At 34.6% G+C, this 7,594-nt stretch overlaps 1 protein-coding gene across 1 annotated transcript; it reads right to left on the bottom strand.

Moving 5' to 3' along the window:
- Positions 1 to 5,544: 5,544 nt before the first annotated feature.
- LOC107675058 (C-C motif chemokine 8-like) lies at positions 5,545 to 6,361 on the bottom strand. Its single transcript, XM_016469247.1, has 3 exons — positions 6,150 to 6,361; positions 5,881 to 5,992; positions 5,545 to 5,794 (listed from the first exon to the last, which is right to left on the bottom strand). Exons 1-3 carry the CDS (start codon positions 6,217 to 6,219, stop codon positions 5,677 to 5,679), a joined length of 300 nt encoding a protein of 99 aa, XP_016324733.1. The 5' UTR covers positions 6,220 to 6,361; the 3' UTR covers positions 5,545 to 5,676.
- Positions 6,362 to 7,594: the final 1,233 nt, after the last annotated feature.

Genomic DNA, 7,594 nt, shown 5'->3' with positions numbered 1-7,594 from the left:
ATATATACACATATATATATATATATATATATATACATATATATACACACACACTTTAAGTGTTATATATACTATATATATTTGTGTTTAATATCTGCTCTTGCTTACATTGCCTTTTTGTTTTGTGCTCATCTTCACACCTGCATCACTGTGATTTGTTACTCCTTGCTTTCCATAATTGTTGAAAGGTTTGTTAAATTTCAGGGAAGAGCAGACAGGCAAGTGTCATGTAACAAAAATTATGCACACCAAGGGATTTTGCTTATGCATTAGAAACACTAGGAACGTGTGATTGCTACTCCTTGTAAACTTTATATTTTGGAAAGTTTAAGTAGGTTAGATAAGCCATCTTGTGGACGTTTTTTTTTATTTCACATGTTAGTTACGTTTAAAATAGTTGGGATAAACAAGAGATGCTGAATTTGGAATAGCATATTACTGTTACTGGTTCTGTCATATTTAATATATATATATATATATACGAGTGTCACAGCAAAGGGTCTGAATACTTAGGACCATGTGATATTTCAGTTTTTCTTTTTTAATAAATCTGCAAAAATGTCAACGATTCTGTGTTTTTCTGTCAATATGGGGTGCTGTGTGTACATTAATGAGGAAAAAAAATTAACTTAAATGATTTTAGCAAATGGCTGCAATATAACAAAGAGTGAAAAATTTAAGGGGGTCTGAATACTTTCCGTACCCACTGTATATATATAGCATGAAGGGTAACGCGCCTCATGAAGCTCTGTCACAGTGCCATCTTGTGGTTGGTGATATTTACAGTAGCCATAAAGCCATAGGCTACCACACTTCATTGAAAGACAACAACTGACAATGGAACTTTTTCTTGCAATTGCTATTTATTTTTTAAATATATAATGTTTTGTAAAAATTACCATCTGACAACCAAATTTAAAAATAAAAAAACTATTGATTATTGCTCCTTATTGATTATTGAAAACATTCACTACACTCACAATTGTGCCAGCTAGACTGACATGCGAAACGTGATGGGACAAAAAGTGAGGTTCTATATGTCATTGATCATGTGATTCTGTAAAAACTGCTAGATACAGGGCTTCACTGAAAGTATGATATCACTACTAGCATGATATTCCTAATTCAGCCTGTAAACAAACTTGAGTGTAAATCTCTGCAGGTCAGAGTAGTGGGCGTATCAACAGGCAGAGATTGGCATAAAGAGATTTTGGTTACACATGCAGGTGGGTTGTAATTGCTATATTTGTGTATGAATTCATAAGAGGGAAGTGACAAAAGCATAAATGATGCCTTTGCAGGGAGAGAAATCATGTTAGCCAAGCTGTAGTGTCATTTCACAGGGTTTTTTTTTTAACTCACAGTTGACAGAAATCTTGATTAGAGGCTTTTCCTCTTGTTGCTGGAGTGGGGTTGTTTGTGTTGTGAAGATGGACTCTGATGGTTTTCTTTCAGAAGATAAGAGAGACGTCATGTTTACAACACTCGCTAAAATGTTCTGGATAATTTAAGGTGCTCAGATAACAATTGCAACATACCTTCTTTCCTACCCTCCCCTGTACCACTGCTGACATCAGACATGCTGACTTTCCACAGGGAAAAACATCAAGTCCAATTAGCTCTACATAGCTCTACTACACCACTTATGACCATACAATTCGCTCAATCAATTAAAAGCATTCACAAGGTACTATCAGCTTTAAGGAAAAAAATAAAAGGCTGAGATGGACTCCTTTAGTAGTGAAGATGCATATCTCAGCCTTTTTAAAAACTACCCAGATTTGGTTTCAAAGTCACAAAGCTATTATTTAACTTTCTAGGATACCTTTCCTAAAGTACAAGGATGTACAGTGACTGCAAAAAAGTCTTCCAGTGAACCTTTGAGTATTTTAGAAATAGTTACTGTATGTAGCTGACTATGAAATAGGCCAATGTTTTTGGATCATTTATTTTGTTTTATACTTAGTAGTTGGATTTGCTTGTGTTGTGTCAAATTCTACCCAGCCATGTGACTCTTTGAGGTAAACTAGAGCCGTTTCTTCTGGTTGCTGGAGTGGTGTAGTTTTTGACATTCTGATTGATTCTGGTTCTTTCCTTTCGGGATAGAAGACAGATTTTTACAATGCCTGCTGATGCTTTGGATAATTTTAATCTGCCCAGCCAACAGTTGCAACTGAAAGGTTTTTGGCTAGAATATGCTTTAAAATACAGTATGTGATCATATTAATTGCTCAATCAATTAAAAGCATTCACAAGATACTATCAGTTTTTAGAAACCGTTATGTAGCACAGGTCAGCACAAACCTTACTTTTTGTGATGAAACTGGATTTTCAAAAAGAAGATGGTTCATGATTTCACAATCAATTAAATTGCAATTCATTCGAATTAAGACGTCATAAAAGTTATTTACATGATACCATGTCTGGGGCATTCAAGATTGGTCATATAGTAACTTTCAACCTCCCTTTCTGGGATTTCTAAATTGGAAAAAGAAAAGCAGCACTTATCTGGATCTGCTGGAAGAAACACAGATGTTAGTAGTTGATTATCTAGCATCTATTCACAAAGAAAAATTAAGAAATAAAAAGTCACACATTTACTTTGAGCTAGTGAGCAGAAAGCGAAGATCACAAGACAGGAGATCAAGATGCAGTAGTGCCTCGTGTTTGGGCTTGTGGTCAGTCGTTGATCAGCAGCTGATCGTCTCGAAGATAACAACCTCACCAATGTTCTCTACTTTATAAAGGGGTGAGGTTGTACTTTGCACTATACAGACCTATAGCTTCAGTCCGATGAGAAACAGGTGACATCACATGCAAGAGAAAAACATAATGTGGTCTACAGTGGTAGAAGTACTTCCTCTTGTACCCTTTCCTAATTCTGTGAACCTAGCCCCAATTGCTGACACGTGTAACCTGACAAATGAAATCAATTTGATATTTTGTTGTTTCTTCCCTTTCCATTTCATAAAAAAGCTTTTTCTTCTTTATTTTTCACCCATTTTCCATTTCCATACATCTTTCAATTTAGGAAGGAGAAGGACCCTCATAAGGACCTCCACGAACTGATTTCCTGTCTTGCATTTGGCAGATGCATTTATCCACAGCAACTTACACTGTAATCAAGGCCTGCATGCTGAGTTCTCGCTACAGGAAGGCTCTTGAATCTGCACTTTTTTGCTGTAACCAATATGAAGTACCAACATGAACAGAAAGCAAATGCCAAAAACAGTATAAAGAAAAAGACAAATTAAAACAGAAAACATGAAACATAAAACTAGAAATGACTGGTTTGTTATAAAAAAAATCAAAGAAACAATAAGCTGAGAGAAATGAAGAGAAAGAAAGAGAAGAAAACAAAGAACAGATGAGCAACAAAGCCTCAACTCGGGAAAGAATACATGATGGGAGAGTATATCAAAACAGAAAATAGGACATGATGTCAAAAACAGTGACAGAGTAAGAGATTATAAGAGTAAGATTTAAAAACCATGGTCATTTTAAATGGATATAAAGGACAACAATAGGATTGATAATAAGTGAATCAGTAAAATTAGGAAAATAGTTGATGCTTGGGCAACAATGTCAAAAGCCTGAATATAAAAAGAACACAAAAAAAGTCCCACCCACAGTTTCACACAGTGGTAACAACCAACCACACGAATGCTTCTGATGGCCTCAGTAACAGTGTGCTCATGAATTAGTAGTCGACTGAAAGAGCCATGATTGGATGATGACAGGTGTCATCATTCTCAAGGGTCGTGATCAGCACTGTAGCATTTGATCAGCAAATGCTACAGATCAGTGTAGCATTCAATAAATGGGACAAGGGAGGTTGCGTATGGAACAAATCAATTAGGCCCAATATACGGGATGTCCTGGCTAATACAGGACAGTTGGCAACCCTAATAGACTACCTTCAAACTCTTAAACATATTGTGTGTCTATTATATATCCTACGTATTACATATCCCCCATATAACTTATTGATGTATTTCTATAAAAAATTGTTAATAAAAAGGGAAAAAAAAAGTCAGGTCTTGGAATTATGCTAGATATTTAATGAAAACTGTCATGTGAAAATTGCATCATTTTATTTTAGTCTTGAATGGAAAGCCCCTTTGAAATGCTCATTGAACAAATACACTTTTTAATGCTGCAGTGGATGGATGTATTTTCAGTTAATGAGTATCACTTTTTATTTCTCCTCTTTCCTACTACTTGTTTCGCGTCTGTTTCAGTTTTTATAACCATTTCTTACTATGTGTATGTAAGTTGTTGTTTTTTTAGCACGTGTGTTTGGCAGTGTTATTTTTTAGGATTACTGATAAACTACTGTCATTTGATTTGTATTATTTGTATTTGTTATTTATTTTAATTTTAGTTACATTATGTCTGAATTTATTATGTCTGTATAGGTATTTTATTAAGTTTTTAGTTTTATTTAATTTGACTTATTTTAATACTTCAACAAAGTAAATGGAAATGAAATAATATATATATTGAATTTATAAATGTGTATGTACATATACAGTATATATGTATATGTGTGTGTGGTTTTTTTTGGTGTTTGGCTTAGTGTTATGTTAGAATCATTATTATACTCATACCTTTTGTTCTTTAATATTTTGAATTGTTTTTAGCTTTATTTTTTGTTTTTCATTTAAATGTTAAGTTTTGAAATGTTGTTGTATGCATTTGTCATTTTTATTTAATCTCTTTATTTTTAAAATGTGTATAGGTAGTATTTATAAAGTTTTAGCTTTGGATCTGTTTTTAGTTATTTTAATACTACAATTGATTGCTTCCGTTGTCCTCATTTGTAAGTCGCATTGGATAAAAGCATCTAATAAATGACTAAATAAATAAATAAATAATGAACAGACATATTAATAAATGTGCTTTGACTGTTAAATGTTTTAGCTATTCAAAGATGCAACACTCAAAGCATTGGCCCCACAGAGTCGATGCTTGGAGCTAGAATAATAAAAAAACATTATTCAAAAATGTATTCTGACATTTCCAAAGCAGTGAGATAGAAAAAGGTGCTATTTAGGCATCAGATCATTTTAGCATCCTTGACAAGATTTGCCTGCAAAATATACTGTAATTGTACGATAACATGAAACCTGTGAAATCTGACAGCGGCATTGTCCTGTGCAAGGGTAGAAGTTAAACAGAAGGTATAGGAGAATAATCCACCCTCATAATTCTTCTGTCTTTCCATATACAACAGTAAAGCTTAATTTAAGTAATATTTAAGGAAGCTAAATAAGGTAGAATTAGGGTCTGCATGTTACCACTTTTTCCCAAGTACATGTAATATAATAAAGTCTGCTATTGTTATTATTAGTAGCAGTAGATTGCTGTTATTATTAAATTAAGCTGTTTTTATTGTTTTTTTTTTTTTTCAAATAATGTTCAAAATCCACTATTGTTTCACCATATTTTTATTGTATGGTTTTGTTAAAATTCAAACAGGTTTACATTAAACGCAACAATTTTAGTTTAAATATGGTTTAATACATATAAATATCACAATCATCATAATTGTTTAACAGCATTGTGCAGGTGCATACATCAGTTTTTATTTTTTAATTTTTTTTAATAAAAGCTTAAAATCAGTTTGAAAACTGTTCAATTCAATAATTTGAAAAGAGAAGAGCCGTTCACATCTTAGTCGCTGCTCTGTGACATCTCCTTCATGTTTCGAGCATCCACCAAGTTTATCAGTCTCTGAACCCATCTCTCTGTCGGGTCAACACAGATCTCTCTTTGGGCTTTTGTGATGACACTGAAATTTCAAAAGAGAAGATGGTTCATGATTTCACATGATTTATTCACAATTAATTTGAATTAAGACATTACAAAAATACTTACATGATACCACTCCTGTGGCACTCAAGATGTGTAGTATGATGACTCTCGACCTGCTTTATTGGGATTTTTATATTGGAAAAAGAAAAGCAGCACTTATCGGGACCTTGGCTGACTGCAGGAAAAAAAAAAAGGTGTTAAAACACTAAATATTAATCAATATATGAATGGGATACATTTAGAAATCAAGAAAACGCTTAATGTACATTAAATTATTAATAGTCTATTGTTTAACTAAAAACAAAAATAAAGAAATAAAGAAAAAGACGCACATTCACTGCGAGCCAGTGAGCAGAAAGCGAAGAGCACAAGGCAGGCGATGAAGATGCAGTAGGGCCTCATGTTTGGGTCTGCGGTCGCTCGTGGATCAGATCTTGATGTGTTGGTCGCTTTATCGGAGGCTGATCGTCTCGAAGATGATCACCTCACGGATGCCGTCCGCTTTATAAAGGGGTGAGGCTGTACTTTCCACTATACAGACCTATAGGGGTTCAGTCCGACGAGGAACATGTGACATCACACGTATGGGGAAAACCATGATGTGGCCTGCAGAGGTAGTACTTCCTGTTGTACCCTTCCCCAATTCTGTGAATCTAGTATAAATTGCTGACATAGGTAACCAGAGAAATGTGGTCGATTTGAGTTTGCCATATTTCGTTTCTTATTTCTTTTCTATCCATATTCCATAGAAAACATCTTTACATTTATGATGGACCCTCCTAAGGACCCCCATGTACAAATGACCTGTCTTACATCTGCATTTTCAGGTTGCATCTTCTCAAGAACATGCCCAAAGCTCTAAAGTGCAGTGCAATGCAAGAAAAGTCCCTTTCTGCAAATGCATGGTGGAAAATTAGTCTGGGGCTCAATGCAGGAAATGTTGAGCTCTACTTATCGGTGAAGGTGGAAAAGCGGTTGAACTGAAAGTGTTTTGTGTGGTTAACAGATTTGCACAGTGTGATCCGAACGCAGATAATATCAGCAGTTACTCACTGAGTTTATACCACATAAATAATGCTTTATCACGATTCATTATCATGTTTAAAATAAATTCAACCGCAGACACATGAAAACAACAATTTACTGAGTAACTCTTATAATTTTTCTTTCCTTAGATTCCTTGGTACTTATTAAATTGTTCCATTGTTCACTTTTTGTTTTTCCACATATCCTATTTTGGGCTGCACGTGTCAGGTCAATGCTCCTCTGTACCCACTGGCCACATATTACAGCACCTCCTCGAACACCATTGTACTTGTTCTTTATGTAGACCCGTTTCAAACACACATGACTATGAAGTCAGAAAATTCCATCAAAGAATGATAGACATCAGTATTTCCATTCTTAGGCTCAAACATGCCTCTATAACAACCATTTCTCTGTGTGAAATCTAAGATCTAAAAAGTACAAATAAATACCATGGAGTTAGTGTGTTTCAGACATGACTGCCACCACCACAACAACATAAACACTACTGAGTCAGTTTTCAGGTTTTAGTGACTCATATTTAGTGATATGATTAATGCGACTTGTCTCTAGCAATGTGTCAGCATTATATTCAGAATCGTTGTAGCATCCTGTTCTTAGTGTTCTTGATGCTTAATGCATAAACGTTGGACTTCATTTTTACTCTTGACTTCCTGCGTAGGTTTACTCAAAGATGCATGCTTCTTTTTTAAGTGATAGTTCACTAATCAACCCCCCCCCCCCCAACCCA

Source organism: Sinocyclocheilus anshuiensis, unplaced genomic scaffold, assembly GCF_001515605.1.
Source record: "Sinocyclocheilus anshuiensis isolate Anshui unplaced genomic scaffold, SAMN03320099.WGS_v1.1 scaffold776, whole genome shotgun sequence".
NCBI classification, from domain to species: Eukaryota; Metazoa; Chordata; class Actinopteri; order Cypriniformes; family Cyprinidae; genus Sinocyclocheilus; species Sinocyclocheilus anshuiensis.
This window is presented reverse-complemented; position numbering and strand designations above follow the sequence as displayed.